Source organism: Bos javanicus, chromosome 1, assembly GCF_032452875.1.
Source record: "Bos javanicus breed banteng chromosome 1, ARS-OSU_banteng_1.0, whole genome shotgun sequence".
Taxonomy (NCBI): Eukaryota; Metazoa; Chordata; class Mammalia; order Artiodactyla; family Bovidae; genus Bos; species Bos javanicus.
In genome coordinates this window covers 143,517,129-143,537,483 of record NC_083868.1, presented here as the reverse complement: position 1 = coordinate 143,537,483, position 20,355 = coordinate 143,517,129, and the positions used below count along the sequence as shown (strand labels likewise).

Genomic DNA, 20,355 nt, shown 5'->3' with positions numbered 1-20,355 from the left:
AATTTCCACTCCCAGGGAATTCTGATGTGCTGTAAAGTCTGAGAATCAATGTCCCGAAGTGTTCCTACTTCAGTGAGTTAACACCAGTAGCTCTGAGCACACGTCCACTCAGGTCTTGGTATATGTTAGCTTTGAAACGTGATATCTTAGTCTTTGGGATCAAGGCACTTAAAGCTTTTTTTGTTTTTTAAATGGTAAACGCTTTAATAATAGACTGTTTTCATAGGCAACCAATTAGCAGACTAATGAGCCATTTAAATTTCTGTACTTAAAACCAGTATTCAAGAAAGGTGAACCCCAAATGCAGCCTCGTACTGACGACCGCGGCTATGCACAGATGTCAGTGAGCATGCCATGAGCACTCTGCTGTGTGCCAGTGAGGCGAGACCCTCCACCCTGAGCTCTGGGCCCTGGCAAACAGAGATCAGTGATTGTTCACCGGAGGCACTTAAAACTTGGAGTTACCTTTTTTCTTGGCTTTCAGAATGTCAGTGTTTCTGTAGCATACTATTTTTTATTTAAACGTGATTATCTGGTTGATAATTCATGAATTCATGAATTCAGATTCATGAACATGGACGTCTTTTGGGAATTTTGTTGGCCATGTGACTCATTGTCTGGGCGAGTGTGGTGGCGAGGAAGCGTGCCCTCCTCCTCGCCTCTTACTGTGGCCTTTTCTCTTCTGTCTCTGTGGCTGTTGCCTCACTGCTCCATTGACAACGGCGGCAGCTGTTGTCGGGGAGCCAGTCTGCCAGCGGGTGAGACGAGCGTGTGAATCAGCCCGGCTGGCACCATCTCCTTGCTGAACCGCCTTCTGCTTTTTATGGAGCACATAGGAGTGTGTGCCACGAGACAGTCGGGCTGCCCAGCCCTGCCTGCACTCCTTTAAACAACACACTTTCCTAGAACCTTGAGTGCAAGTCTGGCGGTGAAACGAAGTCTTTAAAAAAAGCAGAAAACAAAGGTGCTTTCTGCTATGGGCAAAAAGGTGACAAAAACTCAAAAAGCCGGACGTTAGAATGTTGGTTATCCCAGCACTGGTTATGTGAGTAATCCTACCTAAGAAATCAGGCTTTCCTAAGAGAAAATTAAGCAAAATGCATGGTCAGGAGAGATCAGTGACTTGAAATATTGAGTATTCTTGTGTCTCTTGTAGATCTGGAGAGGAAGGAGCAGGAGTTAGAGCAACTGAGGATGGACTGTGAGCACTTCAGAGCCCGCCTGGAGTCCGTGCAAGCGGACAGCGTGAGGGAGAAGAAGGTACAATGCTCACCAGGCCACGGGAAGTGCCCACGCCATGCTTGTGGCCGCAGTCTAGCCCTTATGCCTCAAGACACTGTATTTTTAAATGTATTTATTCTGAATGGTTTGGAAAACAGTTGATCATTTGGATTTGACAATGATTTAACATGGAGGCTGTTTACTTGGTGCCTTTTGATAGTCAATTACTGTTAATTTCTGTGTTAAAAGACCAATGCATGTCATTAAAATTCATAATATAATAATCCTGAAAAAATCATGAGGTAATGATTTGTAATTAGAGTTAGATTTATAAATATAAACATCTGTAATTAGGAGGTCACTTCTGATATTTTGGAAATAACCAATTGCATTTCATTTTAATATTTGGGGAGACATAATATTTCTTAAAAGCTATGCATATTCTTTTCATGGAATAAGTTATTTCCTCTTCTATAAAGCTAGAGCTGTTGGGCACTTCTGCTGAAATTTGGGGCTTGATTGTGTTTTTATTTTTGGACAGCACGGTAGAAACTCGTGGCAGTGTCCAGGGCGTGCTGCTGCCCGTGTTACCTGTGTGCTGGGAGGTGTTGTGACTGCCGCGCCGCTCACTGGTTTCTGCAGCACAGCTGGGTCAGCAAGTGCTGTGAACCTGGAGAGATGCTTGGAGCCTGGCTAGATCCCACCGCCCGTGTGCTCAGCTCTGTTTCACACCTCCTCCTTGTGTGGACGAGTTCTGAGTGTTTGTGGCCAAAGTGGAGGGTTCCCCAAACTGGTGGATTTTGTATAGACTTCATTTTTTCCCCACAGCGTTTAATTGCTTATTTATCAAGAATAACTGTTCCTTAGCCCAGATATTCATGATTTCATAGTTAAGGAATACAGGTAAGTGACAAACTTGCGTGGAACTCAACCCGGCGACATTGCTTACATTCCAGAATCACATTGCACTTTGAAAGATTGCAGCCTTCCTCGTTGCTGCAAACTCTTTTATGGATTGTCTGTAGAAATTTCTGCATGTGCCTTCTTTTGTGATTCAGCCTAAGCAAGCTTACAGAAAGCTGCAACTCCCAGGGATACAGTGAGTGCTCCAGCAATGTGAGATCGAAGATGCTTGGCCAGAGGACCATGCATCTGAAGTTTTCGTCAAAGAACTGGGAGCCCTGGTAGCTTTTCTCCTTGATTGCTCAATGATGACATCCTTCCAGACTGATAGAGTTTAATATCAAGCAAGTAGGGAGGACCAGGGAAAGAGTTTCAGTCTCAGAACTGTTAGGTCGTGTGTCACTTAGCGAAAGCTGACATTTTGGCTCAGTCATACTCGGTTTAGATCATGATAGACTAAGATGGGTACATGATTAATTTGTCTGGACCTAAAAGTTTCATTGTCTAAAAGAAGTTGACCTGCAGGCAAGAAGGAATTGGATAAATGTGAACAATGCAATCCACTGATTCAGTACTCCTTGAAATGCCGGGACATCTTTGCTAAGGCTGAAGCTTAAATTGGGCAGAATCTTAGATTTCTTGTTTCTTAAATTAATAAGCATAGGAAAAAATTCATGTTTTGCTGGCATTTTAGATGTTACGCTAAAAATAAGCCACCCTGGGAAAGTGCCAGAATAAAGGACAAATGGCTGCAGTGAAGTAGTGTCAGGTCACAGCATGGTTCTGCCCAGACACTTTGACCTTAGTTAAAATGTGGGCATATTTTAGGTTAAACTATTTCCAGTTAAGTTTCCTGTTTAATAGTCCCTCCTGTTTAACATGGGTGGGAGGCCCTGCGAGTGTTCTGTGACAGGGCTTGTCTCTTCCTGCTGTAGGGAGCTGGCCGCTGCCTTTTCTGCCCAGGGCTGAACAGATCGTGTGGCTAGACTCTGCAGGCTTATTTTAGAGTTGAGGAACCAGGAAAGAATGCAGGACTGGATCCTGAATTAGAGCGTTGCTAGTAAGACTTCAGTCTGGGGAAAAGTCATGGGGAGAATGCAGATGGCACTCAAACCAGCATGTAAGGAAAGACCAGAAGTCAGAGTGTGGACTCAGAATTCTAAAGACGTGCGCTGACCCCCAGAACTCAGTCCCAGGGACCAGCACAGGTTGGCTCCTGCCCCGCGTTGAGGTGTTTCCTCAGTGGAGTCAATGGAGGAGCCTCGATGGGTCTTGATGTGATCTAGGAGGCGGGCTGGGAGAGTTCTGGCAGTGGCAGCCTTTGAACTTGAAAGAAGAAAGAGCCAGTGAATTGTTGGGGGATATCTCTCTGAATGACTTTGGAAGGCTTGTGCTGTTGTTATAAAGCCAGCTGTGACTTCCCGCCATGTCTCTGCTGGCTGAGATTTTAGTGCCTGACCCTGCTTCCCCGTGTGTGTGGACTGGCACAGACAATGGGCGGAGTCCCCGTGTTCCCACCAAGGAGCTGCGTGTTTGTGGCTTACTTATGGCTTCATTCTCGGTGTGTTTTCTTAGGCTGGCATCTTTTCATACTAAATTAACTTAAATTCAGACTGCTAGTTTTGGTTTGTTGTTCAGTAGCTCAGTTGTGTCCAACTCTTTGTGACCCCGTGGACTGCAGCACGCTAGGCTTCCCTGCCCGTCACCAACTCCCGGAGCTTGCTCAAACTCATGGGCATCGAGTTGGTGATGCCATCCAACCATCCCATCCTCTGTTGTCCTCTTCTTCTCCTTCCTTCAATCTTCCCCAGCACCAGAGTCTTTTCCAGTGAGTCAGTTTTTTTGCATCAGGTGGCTAAAGTATTAGAGTTTCAGCCTCAGCATTGGTCCTTCCAATGAATATTCAGGCCTGACTTCCTTTAGGATTGACTGGTTAGATCTCCTTGCAGTCCAAGGGACTCTCGGGTCTTCTCTAACACCACAGTTTGAAGGCATCAATTCTTCGATGCTCAGCCTTTTTTTATTGTCCAACTCTCATACCCGTACATGACTGCTGGAAAAACCATAGCTTTGACTATATGGATCTTTGTAGGCAAAGTAATATCTCTGCTTTGTAATATGCTGTCTAGGCTTGTCATAGCTTTTCTTCTAACGAGCAAGTGTCTTTCATGGCTGCAGTCATGAAATATAGTTTTGGTTATCTATATTTAGTTTTTAACCTGTTAGGAAAGAGTAACTACTTTTCCGATAATAAACGGGAAGTTGTTGCAAACATTGTATATTATTTCAGGAAAATTTTTAAACAAAAATTAACTGATAATATAGTTCAGTTACAATCAGAAATGAACCTCACAAATATCACAGTTTAAATATTCTCCCATTTAAGGACATTTGGGTTATTTCTATTTTTGGGGGGTATTATGAATAAAGGTATTATGAACATCTGTATGTAGGTTTTCGTGTGAATGTATGTCTCCATTTCTCTGGGCTAAATGCCCAAGAGTGCAATTACTGGGCTGCGTGGTAGGTACATGTTCAATTTTGTAAGAAATTACCCAGCTGTTTTTCAGAGTGGTCATACCGTTTCATCACCAGCAGTGCTGAGTGATTCACTTCCTCCACATCCTAATTAGCATTTGGTGTTCTCACTGTTTTTTATTCTAGCTGTTCTGATAGATGTGTTGTAGTTTTAATTTGCATTTCCCTGTTGGCTAATAATGCTGAACATCTTCATGTGCTTATTTGTTGTCTATATATTCTTTCCCATACAATATCTGTTTGTGTCTTTTGCCCATTTTCTAGTTGGATTTTTTTTTAACTGTTAAATTTGATGCGTTCTTGATATATACTAATATTCTCTATGACCCACCTCCTAGAATAGTGGAAATAAGAACAGAAATAAACAAAGGGGACCTAATTAAACTTAAAGCTTTTGCATGGCAAAGGAAACTATAAACAAGATGAAAAGACAACCCTCAGAATGGAAGAAAATAATAGCAAGTGAAACAACTGACAAGATTAATCTCCAAAATATATAAGCAGCTCATGGAGCTCAATACTAGAAAAACAAACAACCCAATCAAAAATTGGGCAGAAGACCTAAAAAGACTTATCCAAAGAAGATATCTAGATGGCTAATAAGCACATGAAAAGATGTGTTTTCATCTCAACATTGTCCATTATTAGAGAAATGCAAACCGAAACTACAATGAGATGTCACCTCAGGATGGCCATCACCAAAAAAATCTACAAACAATGAATGCTGGAGAGAGGGTATGGAGAAAAGGGAACCCTCTTGCATTGTTGGTGGGAACGTAAACTGATACAGCCATTATGGAGAGCAGTATGGAGATGCCTTAAAAAATAGGAATAAAACTACCATATGAGCCAACAATTCCACTACTGGGCATATACCCTGAAGAAACCATGATTGAAAAAAGCACACGTACCCCAGTGTTCATTGCAGCACTACTTACAGTAGTTAGGACATGGAGTGATCCAGATGCCCATCAAGATGAATGGATACGGAGATTATGGTACATATATACAGTGGAATATTACTCAGCTATAAAAAAGAACACATTTGAGTCAGTCCTAAAGAGGTGGAGGAACGTAGAGCCTGTTATACAGAGAGAAGTATTGTATACAGAGAAGAGAAAGTATTGTATACAATACAAATATTGTATATTAACACATATATGTGGAATCTAGAAAGATGATACTGATGAGCCTGTTTTCAGGGCAGCAGTGGAGAGCCAGGCATAGAGAACAGACTTTTGGACACAGTTGGGGAAGGAGAGGGTGGGACAAATGGAGAGAGCAGTGTGGACACATATACATCGCTACATGTAGAATGGACAGCCAGTGGGAATGTGCTGTGTAACTCAGGGAGCTCAGCCCGGTGCTGTGACAACCTAGAGGGATGGGGTAGAGTGGGAGGTGGGAAGGAGGCTCAGGAGGAAGGGCACACGTGTGCCTACGGCTGATTCATGGTGATGTCTGGCAGAAACCAACACAATGTTGTAAAGCCGTTATCCTCTGATTAAAAATAGATTAATTAAAAGATAAAGTGCTCTCGATATATTCTAGATGAAAGGAGAGTGTTACTGTGAATGGAATTATTTTCTTTGAGTCCTTGATATCATTGTACAGCTTGTACAGCCCTGTGTCAGGGCATATCTGCCTGCAACCGCCAGATGTGACCACAGAAGACAGTTCTGATGGTCATTCCCAACAGTTCTTGTTGATCTTACAGAAGAGCCAAGATAACCAGACTAATCACAGTGCATCCTGCTTCAGTTGTGAGAAAATCTGGAATTCTGAAGGAAAGGCTGTGAATCAGTGTTTGCATATGTCACCACAGCTTGAGTGGCTGAAGTGCACATTTAGGAACCAGGCTTCTGTCCTGATGAAGGCAGATATTAAAGACCCAGAGTTAATAAATCACATAAAGCAGTTTTAGCAAGTGTCCTAGGCTCAGGGACCATTTTTCTCATGTAAATATGACTGTGTGGTGGCTCAGCTGGTAAAGAATCCACCTGCAGTGTGGGAGACCTGGATTCCATCCCTGGGTTGGGAAGACCCCCTGGAAGAGGGCCTGGCAACCCACTCCAGCATTCTTGCCTGGAGAATCCTAGGACAGAGGAGCCTGGTGTGGGCTACAGTCCATGGGGTCTCAAAGAGTTGGACACAACTGAGTGACTAACACTTATTAAGTCAGGAAACCTCAGGAAACATGGAAGAGTGACTCTGGCATTAATGGTTGGGGGGGGTGGGGGTGGCGGGAAGGCCCACAGCAGCCAAGATTCACCCGAAGGTGAACCTTTAGGAATGCCTGTGTGGACAGAGGCGACGTCAGGGGGACGGCTGCCTTGGTAAGAACCCTGGCTGACTCGTCAGCTGTTCCTTCAGGGGCTGTGGGAGATTGAGAAAGCTGGACTCCATCTTCCTGTGACTCTGGGCTTGGCTTGCTGGGTCAGAGCATGCCCAGGAGGCCCTTCCTCCTCTCTCCTCTCCTCCTTCTGCTCCCATCTTTCCTGCCTGGTCTTGACTGTGTCACCTGGCATTTTTATAGAAATTTAGAAGTATAGAATACTTCTATACAGAAGTATAGAAACACTTCTCTATGAGAGAACTGCTGTGTTGGCTTGCTACTCTCAACAAGCAGTGCGCTAGGCAGTGCTGTCCTGGGTATAGCCCCTGGGACCTGAGATGCTGCGTTTCCCATCTGACTTAGAAGTTGAATTCATGTCTTTGGCAGTATTTATAAACTCCAGTGCAGTGGCATGTTTTTTGAGTGTTCTTTTTGCCCCTGCAATTTTAAAAAAATATGAGTTGTGCCTCACCCTGGGCTAGTTTTCATTCGCTTGCTGTTTATTATATCCTGTGTTCATTTCTTTAAGAGTGTCTTCAAAAGGGGGAACACAGTACAGGTGCTTTGAGGCTGAATGCTGTCCATTTCTCTGATTTTATCCTGTTTTGGTTTCAGGAGAAACTGGCTCTCCGCCAGCAGCTGAACGAGGCGAAGCAGCAGCTGCTGCAGCAGGCCGAGTACTGCACGGAGCTGGGCGCCGCGGCCTGCACCATCCTGTGGGGTGTCTCCAGCAGCGAGGAGGTGGTCAAGGCCATCCTGGGCGGGGTGAGCACGCCACGGGCTGGCTGGACGCTTGACTCGTGCTTGTGTAACGTGAAGGCACAGCGCCTCTGTTTGGGCGCCTCCAGACTAGACCCTTTTGCTTTGCTCGTCAGGTACTTTTGGAATCCCAGCTGTGTAGAGCCTGAGGTAACCTGGATCCAGGGGTGTGTCAGATGAAGGGAGTGAGCTCCCTTCTGTCCCAGAGTTGGTATGGTGTTGTGGAGGTAGCTCTACGTCAGGATCGTTACTTGACATCTGTGAACGTATAACAGACTTTTAAGTGCTTTTACATACCTTATTTCCAGGGGTAATACAATATTTCATTGCCTGAATGTTATATATTATTTTGTTGTTGTTTAGGTGCTGAGTCGAGTCCAACTCTTTTGCAATCCCATGAACTGTAGCCCACCAGGCTCCCCTGCCCATGGGATTTCCCAGGCAAGAATACTGGCGTGGGTTGTCATTTCCTTCTCCAGGGGATCTTCCTGACCCAGGGATCGAACCCGCGTCTCTTGCATTGGCAGGCGGATGCTTTACCATTGCACCACCAGGGAAGCCCTTGTGTTATTTATCATATATGTATATATAAAATAGATGTTAATAGCATGTGCATACACAAGTCAAGGAACTTCACAGAGGAAGAGAGATTTGAAATGAACCTTGATTCACTGGCACAGCAGCAGTAACAGGAAGTGAGGAGGGTGGCTCAGGAGGACGGAAGGGTACTCAGGCCTGGAGTGAAATGCAGGGAGGGTGTGTGAGTCTCCTGACACAGGGTAGGGGTTAGTGTGTTGATGGAGCAGTCCAGGACAGATTCCTTAAGGCCTCTGGGACAAGATTGCTTAAGGCTGTTTGAATGAAAAAGTGACAAGAGAATTTGGGCAGCTCAACCTGACAGTGAATGAGGATGGAGGGGGGTGAGGCTGTGGATGTGGAGACTGGCCAGGAAGACATCGGAGCCGCCCCTTCCCCGTCCCCCCAAGTGATAGAATAGGGGGATGGGAAGTGGGGGAGCTGTGTGGTCTAAGCGTGACTGGTGACAGGATGGCCTCCCCAGCCGAGAGGATGACGGCCTAGGAAGACTGTGCTCTGACTCTGGGGGATCGTGTGCTCCTGAATGGAAATAAACACCCAGGGTGCATGGTTGGTGGGAGGGCCAATGTAGTACTTACTCGTCAGTTGTAGAGATAGAAATGGTGGAGGGACTAAGTGTATTTTAAAGTTTATTGAGCTTTCTTAAGGTATAACTTATGTATCATAAAATTCATTTATTGTAGGTGTACAACTTAGTGTTCTTCAGCTAATTTTTGGAGGTGTGTAATATCTCCACAATCTAGTAAGGATATTTATATCACCTCATGTAGTTCTCTTGTGCCATTGTACAGGCTCTGGTTTTCAGACTGTTTCTTAGAACCCTGCCTCCTCTTCCTCCTTCCCCCAAGGAACTGCTTTCAAGGCTCTGTGAACTTGGAAACTCTTTTTGCTGAGGAATGGAGACGTAAATGGGCTTCCATGCACGAGATCCTCATTTGATTGCTGGGTCAGGAAGATCCCCTGGAAGGGAAATGGCAACCCATTCCAGTCTTCTGACCTGGGAAATCCCATGGACAGAAGAGCCTGGTGGGCTACAGTCCATGGGGTCACAAAGAGTCTTAAATGCCAGATGAGCCTGTTTGCTGTCTTTTATGTGTTGAGGTTTCATTTAAGATTTTATTTGAAAAATAATTTCTGCCAAAGGTTTGAAAACCTCTGGTTTCATGCCTAGAATAGATAACCTATTTTTCTGGTTTATTTCTAGTATATTTTTGGGTGAATTGTCCAAGTACTTCTGTCACTGTATAAATTTGAACTGTTTCCCATATGTATGGGCTTCCCTTATAGCTCAGTCGGTAAAAAACCGGCCTGCAATACAGGAGACCCGGTTTTGATTCCTGGGTCGGGAAGATCCCCTGGAGAAGGAAATAGCAACCCGCTCCAGTATTCTTGCTTGGAGAATCCCATGGACAGAGGAGCCTGGCAGGCTGCAGTCCATGGGGTCGCAAGAGTTGGATACAACTTAGCGACTTAACTACTACTACTACTATATCAGTCTTCAAGGTAATTTTTCTACATGCCCCAAACCTCTTTTTTTCTTGATCTTTTCAACAGGAAGTTTTAACGAGGGAACAGATTTTAAAATACTGCTTCTGTAATTAAAACTGGAGTCTTCTGTGTCCTTCACTTTGAAAGTGTTTTACTGCTGGTAGCCCTGAAAGGTTGTGACATTCTCATTTCTGAACTTTCAGGATAAAGCTTTGAAGTTTTTCAACATCACTGGTCAAACAATGGAGAGTTTTGTGAAGTCGCTGGATGGGGATGTTAAGGAGCTGGATTCTGATGAAAATCAATTTGTTTTTGCTTTGGCCGGAATCGTAACAAGTGAGTAATTCCCTGTGAATGTAGTGACTTTCCGGGATATATTCCAGAGCAGTGATCACAGTTAGGGTGTGTGCGCATGAATACCTCTGGTTCAGATAGGCTCCTGCCCTGGAGGCGCTGACTCAGTGGACGGGGTAGGGACTGGGTGTGTGTTGTGGAGCATCACCCAGTGATTCTGATAAGTAAGCATCAGTGAGTATGAGCAGCTCACCTTAGGAAACAGGACGGCGCTGCATGTTCTGCTCAGTTCTGTCCGTTGACAGAAGTCAAAACTGTATGTTTAGCTACTTGTTGTTTGGCGTCATCATCATTTACTTATATCTACCTAAAGTAAAAGCCTTAAGCAGAGCTTCAGGTAGGCTCTTGCTCTTGTTTTGCTGTTGTAATTCAGTTCAGTTCAGTCGCTCAGTCGTGTCCGACTCTTTGCGACCCCATGAATTGCAGCATGCCAGGCCTCCCTGTCCATCACCAACTCCCAGAGTTCACTCAGACTCACATCCATCAATGTGCTATTGTAATTAAAGAATTCCAAAAAATCTAAATTGTCTCTTTAGTGAGTTTTCCCCAAAGATTATAGTTACGATTAGATAGAATTCTAATGGCAAAACTGCTGCAAAGGATAAAGCCAAATGACTAAATAATTAATGCTAATATAGTAGAACATGGTATATACTAGTGAGTATTAAGGCTCTTTGTTCTGAAGTCAGTGAAATAGTTATAGTGCTATGACTTACTTTTTTACATTGTTCTTTCATCTGCTGTATGCTATGCTCCTCTTAGGGTGATTCTCTGCTCTTAAATAGAGGGGAAATGTTAATTTTCCTCATCTACTGAAATCCTAATGCAGTGGATCTCATGTAGACAATTTCTTCATAAGCCCTTAAGAGCCGGTGATATTCTTCACGGGCAGATGTTGAGACCCGGGTGTTGTCCAGTCCTGATTTGGCCTTTGTCTGCTGGAGGACTGCCTCATGCACTTTCATCATAGCCTCTTCAACTGGTTGAGGCTTGCACTGCTCCACCTTCTAAAATTGCTGTAAGATATCTTTTCTTCTTTTCTTTTTTAAATAAATACTTAGGTATTTGGCTGCCCGAGGTCTTAGTTTAGTTATTTGGTGGCACGTGGGATCTTTAGTTGCCGTGTGCGGGATTTAGTTCCCTGATCATGGGTGGAACTTAGATCATCCGCATTGGGAGTGTGGAGTCTTAGCCACTGGACCACCAGGGATCCCTGGGGTCTCTTTTTTAGCAGAATGTTTAATACTTGCAAATTTGATGATTAGATTTTCTGCTGTGTGCAAGTGACTCCAAAAGTCTGTGATGTATGTGACTTTCCATTCTGCTGAATTGTGATTTTGAATTGCTTCAATTGCCAGCTGGTGTGCAGTGGTGAGGTCGTGGGCCAGTGGGCAAGGCCAGCCTGTTGCTCAGCAGCCAGGCTCAACTTGGCTTTGTTTTTCCCTGCCTGGAGTGGCTCACTTAGGAGCCCTCATGAAGAGTCAGAAGTGGGCGTGTCTGCATTGCGTTCCACTTACAGGCTGATGACCGTGATGCACTGCTTACGCGCTTGTGTTGGTGTTTACTGCTGCTCTCCTGAGGCCTCAGGGCCTTCCGTGTCTCAGATCCCAAGACTGTTCCACGGGGAGTAGGCAGGACAGCAGATGCCTTGGTTAGCTGTCAGATAGATCCTCTGTCTTTTAAACTTACCTGTGGGAAACGCTCCCATTACAGCTTTTTTTTTCACCTTGTTGCAGTCCTGCAAGTTTTGACAAATGCATGCAGTCACGTTACCACCACAGTGAAGACATGGAAAGGTTCCATTTCCTCCCTCTTGTCCCCCCGCTTCCTCCCCGTTCCTTTTGCAGCCCACCCCTCCGCCCACCATCAGCACCACGCAGCTGCTCGTCTGGCAGTTTGCTGCACCTTTTAGCTGAATTTTCCTGGCTGGCCTGTCTGGTGTCCAGTGTCCACCCTAGGGGAGCAGGTGCTGGCCTCCCGTTTCTCCTTGCAGCGCCTGCCTTTTCCTATTTTTTCCTGTCAGTCGGTTGATTCTGCAACCTCAACTCTGATGTGTTCAGGATAAGTTGTGATTTTTCAATTATCTACCTGCCTCTTTTTAAAGAATGGAGGTGTCGCTCTTTTCAGTTTACTGTGTCCTAAGCAAAAGCTGGCTGTCAGAGATTGGTTTAAACTGTGAAATTAGTGAATTTTTCTTATCCATAGTCACTGTTGTTCATAATAGGTTAATAGTAACACAAAGTATGGATTTTTAGGCCCAGCTAGTCCACTTCCTGGGATGTCAGTTCTCTGGACTTTATTTCCTCTTTATTTTTATAATGCCTGCTCAGTACCTCACACAGTGTTGTGCATGTTACTGAGCTTTGGGTAAGTGGCAACATATTGTAACCCAAGGTCTTGTTTAACAAAGGGTGTGTGGTGGTTTTCTACAATTTTATAAGTGGACACATATAGAACTTAAAAGGAGATGGCAAATTGTTATCGTAACCCTGTGAAGGTTAACTTGCTTAGCTTACAAATGGAAAACTTATTTTTCTGACTACCTTTTCTACTTTTTGACTATTTGGAAGTTATAATTGCACTCCTTGTCTCTAAATTCTGGGTTTATTCATTCAAACAGTGTTAGGTAATGATTGTTGTTTAGTCTCAAAGTCGTGTCCAACTCTTTTGTGACCCTATAGACTGTAGCCCACCAGGCTCCTCTGTCCATGGGGTTTCCCAGGCAAGAATATTGGAGTGGGTTGCCAGTTTCTTCTCCAGGGGATCTTCCTGACCCAGGGATCGAAATCATGTCTTCTGCACTGGCAGGTGGATTCTTTACCACTGAGCCACCAGGGAAGCCCTTAGGTAATGATTAACGAATCAAAATTTCTTTTTTTTGCCATGCCTCATAGCTTGTGGCATCTTAGTTCCCCAACCAGGGAGGACCCGGGCCCAGCAGTGAGAGTGCCGAATCCTAACTATTAGACTGTCAGAGAACTCCCCCAAGTTACTTTTTTGGTTGTTGATAATTTGTGGCAGGACTGGATCCAGCTCATCTGTCATGGACGTAATAGTTGCACAGAGCTTATAGCAGCGCGCCCTTGTGTCAGTGACCAGCGCTGCTCCAGGCCCCTCTGTGCTTCTGCCTCCTGATTCCCGCCCTCACGCGCTTGCACTGACACAGGGGAGCAGAGTCCAGTTCCTCTTCCACCGCTGACCAGCCCTGTGCTCTTTACACTGTGACCCCCAGCTTCGTCTTCTGAAAAGAGAGGCTTAGGCCCCCAGATGAGGATGAAGGTCTGCCCCAGCCCTGGACTGCGGGTGCTCTGAGAAAGGAGGCTGTGGGCCTTGCCTCTGGGATCAGGTGGTGGCCTCTGAGGCCAGTTAGCCTTTGCTGTGTGCCATGTCCTTGAGTAACTGTCCCTAGAGCATGTTTCTCAGCCTCAGCAGGAAATTCTCTGTTTGGGGGTGTTCTTTGCATTGTGGGGTTTAGGAACATCCCTGCACTCTGCCCTGAGAGTCCAGGAGCAGCCCCTGGGGTGACAGCCAAGAGTGTCTCCAGTGGTTGCCAGGTGTCTCTTGGTGGCAAAATTGTGCTCCCTTGCCACTTGGAGAACCACTGCCCTGTATCATGGCCTTAACCTGTCTTATACACAGAAAGTTTATGATAATCTGGGATGTTAGAGGTAAATGCAGAGAGCTGTTTTGACATGCTGAAAACTGTTTTGGTTTCTGTGTCCCCTGGGCGTGAATCTGACATGTTTGATGTCATCTATCTATATAGAGGTCTTGCTAATTCAGGAGAATTTGATACCTGTTATCTACAATATCCAGTTAATCACAGACATTGTCTTAGTCGTCTTTCAGTGGTTTGTCTTGGATAATTGGGGATACTTTGTAATCTCTCCTTAGATAATGCCCTTCCTTCAGTTGACAGAGTGTGACCAAGATAAGGAGCTGTTGTTTTGTGGAATTGGAGTGTTTCCTTGAAACTCATGTCCCTTTTGTAGCTGGCTCAGTTAAAAGATAAGCACAGACAGTTCAGTTCAGTTGCTCAGTCATGTCTGACTCTTTTGGGACCCCATGAACCACAGCACACCAGGCTTCCCTATCCATCACCAACTCCCGGAGTTGACCCAAACTCATGTCCATTGAATCAGTGACACCATCCAACCATCTCATCCTCTGTTGTCCTCTTTTCCTCCTGCCCTCAATCTTTCCCAGCATCAGTGTCTTTTCAAATGAGTCAGCTCTTTGCATCAGGTGGCCAAAGGATTGTAGTTTCAGCTTCAACATCAGTCCTTCCAATGAACACCCAGGACTGATCTCCTTTAGGGTGGACTGGTTGTATCTCCTTGCAGTCCAGGGGACTCTCAAGAGTCTTCAACACTGCAGTTCAAAGCATCAATTCTTCGATGCTCAGCTTTCTTTACAGTCCAAGTCTCACATCCATACATGACTACTTATAGCCTTGACTAGACAGACCTTTGTTGACAAAGTAACGTCTTTGCTTTTTAATATGCTATCTAGGTTGGTCATAACTGTCCTTCCAAGGAGTAAGCATCTTTTAATTTCATGGCTGCAGTCACCGTCTGCATTGATTTTGGAGTCCAAAAAAATAAAATCAGCCACTCTTTCCACTGTTTCCCCATCTATTTGCCATGATTTGATGGGACCAGATGCCATGATCTTCATTTTCTGAATGTTGAGCTTTAAGCCAGCTTTTTCACTGTCCTCTTTCACTTAAGCACAGTCAGTCTTAGAGTTTTCCAGATTGATGGAATGTAAGAGGAGGACTGTGAGATTGAGGACGGGAGGAAAAGGAGACAACAGAGGATGAGATGGTTGGATGGCAGCATCAACTCAATGGACATGAGTTTGAGCAAACCCGGGAGATGGTAAAGGACAGGGAAGCGCCTAGTATGCTGCAAAGAGTTGGACACAACAATAGAACCTTTCACTGATAGGGGCTCTGGGATTATAGTTAATTTTGTGGTTGTTTCTTGAATCATACATAGTATGGGCAAATAATATTCAGATTGGTTGTAATTTGTGTGTAGGAGAGTTTTCTAGGACTCTAAAAATTTTCCTTCTGTAGTGCCTATCCATTTCATTTACAAAATAAACGCCTATCTGTTAAACTTTGCAGGAGCTGTGTCCAGAGAGCAGGGGTGATGATGGTCCCAGAATGACAGTTAGAGATTGGGAGAAACGGAAGGTGCTTGGAGTCTGTCTTTCCTGAGAGTGCAATTGAGTGTTAAGGGAAGGAATCTGAACAAATAGAAAGAAAGGAATTACACTTGTAGATGGGCTGTTGGAAAGTCGGGGGATCTGCTTGGAGCTCTTTAATTCATGATGGGTCAACAGGTGATAGCACCTGGCTGGCAGCGGAGCTCTGCCAGCATAGGCCTGGCCCTTGATTTTTCTTTGACTGGGTGCCCTAACAGTCTGAACACACACTCTTCCATGGTGGAAATTTATCTAACCCAGTGCAGTAGGTTGAGCATCTTTTCATGTATTCGTTGGCCATTTGTGTCTCTTCTTTGGAGAAATGTCTATTTAAGTCCTTTGCACATTTCAAAATTAAGTCATTTGTCTTTTTATTATTGAGTTGTTAGAGTTCTTTGTATATTCTAGATACCAGCCCCTTATCAGGTATATTATTTACAAAACTTTTCTGTCATTCTGTAGTTGTCTTTTCGCTTCTTGGTAGTGTCCTTTGAAGCACAAAAGTGGTACCTTTTTGATGATATACAGTGTATTTATGGCACCCCACTCCAGTGTTCTTGCCTGGAGAATCCCAGGGACGGGGAGCCTGGTGGGCTGCCGTATATGGGGTCCACAGAGTCGGACACGACTGAAGTGACTTAGCAGCAGCAGCAGCAACAGTGTATTTTTTTCTTTAGTTACTTGCTTTTTTGTTGTCATATATAAGAAGTCATTGGTTTAATTCAAGAATATGAAGATTTACCCCGTGTTTTCTTCTAAGAGTTTTATAGTTTTAGCTCACACATTTGTCTCTCTGATCCATTTTGGGTTAATTTTTATGTATGGTATAAGGTAGGGGTTCAGTCTTTTTTCTTTGCATGTGGCTATCTAGTTGTCCCAGCACCATTTGTTGAAAAGATAATTCTTTTATCCTGTCTCCATTCAATTGTCTTGATCCCAATTCTTGAAAATCAGTTAATCATAAATTGAGTGTTTATTTCTGGACTCTCACTTCTACCATTGATCTGTGTTACTATTATTATGTCTGTACCTTTATTATGATTCCTATTATAAAAAATAAGACAAAATAATTACAAGGTAAAGCAAAAGTATCATACATAATATCCCTCAACTTTTTATATTTTTTATCAGCATATGTAATTCACACTAGTTTCATTTCTTAAATTATATAATTACTATGGTAACTTCTAGAAGTACCTATAAACTTTGAAGAAAAATGAACCTAGAGGAGAAAAAAACGTGCAGTTTAACAGAAAAGTAAACCAGCAATCCTTCACAGTCCTAGGGCTAACTCACGTATCGCAGATAGACTGATAATTCCCGGAGCTGTCAGTGTAGAACTTTGTTGACATTTATTTTACTTCATAGTTGCTCCTTCACCTGTGCTTAGTGAAAGGGAGGATTGGCCTTCACCCTTACAATACTGGATACGTGGGAAGGGACCTCACGCGCCAGTAAAGTTGCTGCGTCTTGTCGGGTGGTGTTGCTTGCTCTGGTACAATGTACGTTTTGCTCTAACTTTTTTCTTGAGTGACATATTAGTGATGTTTCTGTTATCTGTTGCTATGTAACAGACTGCCCCCAAATCTTGTCATTAAACACTACCAGTCATTTATTTCTCTCAACAACTTGCAGTTTGCTCTGGACTTGGCAGGCAGGATCTGCTGCTGCTCTGCTCTGACTGGGACCTCAGCGGGGCTGACTCACATTACTGTGGGTAGCACAGCGGGGGGTGAGCAGGACTCCTCCTCTCCTTGTGGAGTCTCGGGCCTCTCCATGGTATACTTGAATGTAGTTGCGTCTCAGCAAGAGTTAGATTTCTTTCCTAGCAACCAGGGCTCCGAGAGCAGCTGGCAAGGGACAGAGGTGGAAGCTGCCAGGTTCTTTCTGTCTTGCCTTGAGAGTTGTGCAGCAGGTGGGTTGCGTTCTGCTGCTCATACCCAAGTCAGGAACAACACAAGGCCTGCAGACCAGAGGCATGGTTTGTTGGCAAGTCATCTCTGGAAACTACTGAAGTATGTAGCTAGAATGTGTGTTTCCTTTCTTAATATGAAGAATGTCATCTCCAAAAACTTCCTTAGAATGACTTTGAGTTTATGATGCCCAATGCTTCATTTCCCCCAAGGTATTTCTATAGTAAAACTAGAGTGTTTCTTGTGATAGAAAATATAGGCATCAGGTTCAAATTTATTGAACAAATAACATCACATTTGTCAGTGAAGGGTCCTGTCTTCAGTAAAGTTATCGCTGTCATGAAATGATATTCCAAATTAAATAGCATGAGGCAATTATGAGGCAAAAATTGCTGGAATACCAAGCAAAAATGGGAACAAATCTGTTAGGTTTAGGAGACTTTAATATTCTTGTTTGATCAGGAATGTCCAGTGTCTGGTTCCATAGGGTTGGCCTGGTAGCATAGATGAAATTTATATTCTGCTATTAGATAACAGTTAATCAAAGACAGAGCAAGTCAGTGATAGAATTTATCCTCCATTCTTGATAGTTACTAGCAAACGAAAAATAGAACAGTTTCTTAAACTTGTAGAGGATCTTGCCAGAACCGTCCCGTGAACACCACACTTAACTGGAAGTGCATCTGGTGAGGCCAGAGGCCTCCGGGTGCCGCTGCCCTCTGTCTCCTCCAGCCAGACCGGCTCATGTGGGTTAGGAATTTCAGTCACTCTGAATCATGCTTTATTGTTAGACCTAGCCAAGGAAAAATCATACCGGCACATAAATAAATATTCTGGATTACTGACGTGTCCTTGTAGGTATCTGGGAGTGTGACGGAGCCAGTGTTAGCTCCACAGTGTCCCTGGGGAGGCAGGGTGATGACTTGGTCTGGTTTCCTTGTTGGTTCTGTGGGACCTCAAGCATGAAGAAAGGTGACACTCGCTGACCCACAGTGGTGTGTACAATTTATAAAAAAACTTTTCTTGTAATCAGTTTTTGTCCTGGTCTCTTTTGACCTCATGATGTCAGTTTGGTATTCTAGTTTAAAGTCCTCAGGATTTCACTCCTAGGGTGGAAGGTGTATTTTAGTGTCCTTGGTCCCAGATAAAGTCCCCAGCCCCGACCTTCTGTTTGGACCCTGACCGCTCATAGCTGTTTATCCAGTATTCCGGAGCCTGGTGTCCACTTGCTGTGCTGTGGCCAGACTGCACCTGTATTTAGACCCAGCGCTCTGTTCCACCACCCAGCCCTTTGCTAATCACAGTGGACATTGCTCACCTTCTTACGACTGCTCTGCTTCTCAGTTACCCTATTCTGGCTGTTGGCTCTGTGGCTAACTATTCTGCGTTCATTAGGTATGTTAGAAGAAAGACAGCAACACTCCTCTGTCTTGGACAGACTTCTCTAGGTTTTGAAGTAGCAATGATTTTGATGCTCTGTGTCCTCTTTCTGTTGCAGATGTAGCCGCCATAGCCAGTGGCCGTGAGTTCCTGGTTAACTCGAGTCGGGTGCTCCTGGACACCATACTGCAGCTTCTAGGGGACCTGAAGCCCGGACAGTGTACCAAACTCAAAGTGTACGGTGGCTAGTATTGAAAAGTTCACGTTTATTTACATATGAGTTAGAATTTGCTGATTGGGCCTCTTTTTCAAGCAAACACAGTTAATTTAGCTATAGGTCTAAAAAATAGAAGAAACAAATTTCCTGGAGAATTAAGGGATGCACTCTCGATTTGATACTATTTTAGAAAAATAATACAAGCAAAAGGAATCTTCCTATCTCAGGGCAATCATTGAGTCCCAGATGCTGTCGTGGGTGAACTTTAGACTAGGTGATGGCTGTGGCAGCACCCCACTTCCAGGGACCAGAACCTGGCCTCACTTTCACCTGTGTGTGACCAGTTACTACGCACGGAGTGGTTGAAACAACACCTGCTTCAGGGTCTGCAGGTCAGAGGTTTGAGTGAGCTTGCTTGGTATCCCAACAGGGCCTCACGAGGCCCCAATCAAGGATGGTCCAGTTGGGTCTCTTTCAAGAGGTTCTGGGTCAGAGTCTGCTTCCACGTGCATTCAGGTTGCTGGAGGAACCCAATTCCTTGTGTTCATAGGAGTCTGGTCCCTGTCTCCTTGCTGGCTGTCAGGTGGGGCCATGTTTAGCTTCCAGGGGTGATTGAATTCCTTATCACCTGACCCCCACCCCATCTTCAGATCAAAGCAACTCCCTGAATCTTACTTCACTTTGAAACTTCTTCTATTTCTTCTTCTCCTACCAGCTGGAGAAAACACTATGCTTTCGATGGGGTCATAGGTTTACATTTGGCATAGCTGAATAAACTCCTTTTTGATTAACTCAGAGCCAGCTGATTAGTGACCTTAGTTGTATCTGCTGAGTCTCACTGCCTGGACCAGGTGACTTAACACGATGTTGTTGTGGTTTAGTTGCTAAGTCATGTCTGACTCTTTTGGAGTCTGCCAGGCTCCTCTGTCCTTGGGATTTCCCAGGCAAGAATACTGGAGTGGGTTGCCATTTCTTTTTCCAGGGAATCTTCGCAACCCAGGGATTGAACCCACGTCTCCTGCACTGGCAGGCAGGTTCTTTACTGTTGTGACACAGGGAAGCCCAGCTTAACATGACCAGGGTGTTACGTGTTGGCCGCAGAGATTAGGATAGGAAACCTTGATCCATTTTCAGATTCTGCCACTGCACCATTTATTTTGGGTGTTTGCTTTTACTTCTTGGAGCTCTTTATTTAATAGCTTCTTTAAGTCTTTGTCAGATACTTCTTATATCTGTGTCATCTTGGCTTTGGTATGTTTTGATTCTCTTGTTCCACATGAGTTGGGATTTTCCCTGTTTCTTTATAGGCTGAGTAATTTTTGGATTGTATCCTGGACATTTGAATATTATGCTTTGAGGTCCTGAGTCTTGCTTAAATCTTATGGGAAATGTTGATGTTTTGTTGCAGCAGGCAGTCAGCCTGGTTGGGGTCAGGTCAC

General features: G+C 44.4%; 1 protein-coding gene across 5 annotated transcripts in view; it reads left to right on the top strand.

The window, feature by feature from the left end:
• HSF2BP (heat shock transcription factor 2 binding protein) overlaps positions 1 to 20,355 on the top strand; it is an 87,426-nt gene that overhangs the window by 17,634 nt on the left and 49,437 nt on the right. For 4 of the 5 annotated variants that reach the window (XR_009737459.1, XM_061422835.1, XM_061422815.1 and 1 more), the window contains 4 exons: positions 1,157 to 1,260; positions 7,613 to 7,762; positions 10,045 to 10,177; positions 18,818 to 18,935. Coding sequence is in view for 4 of the 5 variants with exons in the window: in XM_061422835.1 (XP_061278819.1) it covers positions 1,157 to 1,260; positions 7,613 to 7,762; positions 10,045 to 10,177; positions 18,818 to 18,935 (505 nt within the window). In the remaining variant the exon portion in view is untranslated. Of the gene's footprint in view, positions 1 to 900; positions 1,046 to 1,156; positions 1,261 to 7,612; positions 7,763 to 10,044; positions 10,178 to 18,817; positions 18,936 to 20,355 lie in introns of those variants that run through there. The other variant, XM_061422842.1, reaches the window with a different exon arrangement.